Source organism: Mesitornis unicolor, unplaced genomic scaffold (genome assembly GCF_000695765.1).
Source record: "Mesitornis unicolor isolate BGI_N332 unplaced genomic scaffold, ASM69576v1 scaffold35451, whole genome shotgun sequence".
In the NCBI taxonomy this organism is placed as follows: Eukaryota; Metazoa; Chordata; class Aves; order Mesitornithiformes; family Mesitornithidae; genus Mesitornis; species Mesitornis unicolor.
The window spans coordinates 1304-1618 of NW_010166366.1; the positions used below are offsets into that span (position 1 = coordinate 1304).

Here is a 315-nt window from a genome sequence, read left to right on the forward strand (position 1 = left end):
GAGGGCCCCCCCGGCGGGCCCCTGGAAGCCGTAGCTGTCGGGGAGGTGGTTGAAGCCGAGCCCGTTCATCATGCTGTACATGGGCTTCAGCGCCTGGCATTTCCTCCTAAAACCGCGGGGTCGGCGGCGAAAGGAGCCCTCCTCGAACATGAACTCGCTGGCCGGGTCGATGGTCCAGTAGTGGCCCTTCCCGGGGCGTCCTAGCCCTTTGGGCAACTTGATGAAGCATTCGTTGAGCGAGAGGTTGTGGCGTACGGAGTTTTTCCAGCCCTGGTAGGAGCCTCGAAAGAAGGGAAAGCGGCTCTGCAGGAACTG

General features: G+C 62.5%; 1 protein-coding gene across 1 annotated transcript in view; it reads right to left on the bottom strand.

The window, feature by feature from the left end:
* The window catches only part of LOC104548820 (forkhead box protein F1-like), a gene marked incomplete at both ends in the record, with an annotated part of 735 nt that extends 423 nt beyond the window's left edge, over positions 1-312 (bottom strand). Inside the window, one exon of the mRNA XM_010194940.1 lies at positions 7-312. Within this exon, the coding sequence (XP_010193242.1) occupies positions 7-312 (306 nt within the window). The remainder of the gene's footprint in view (positions 1-6) is intronic.
* Positions 313-315: the final 3 nt, after the last annotated feature.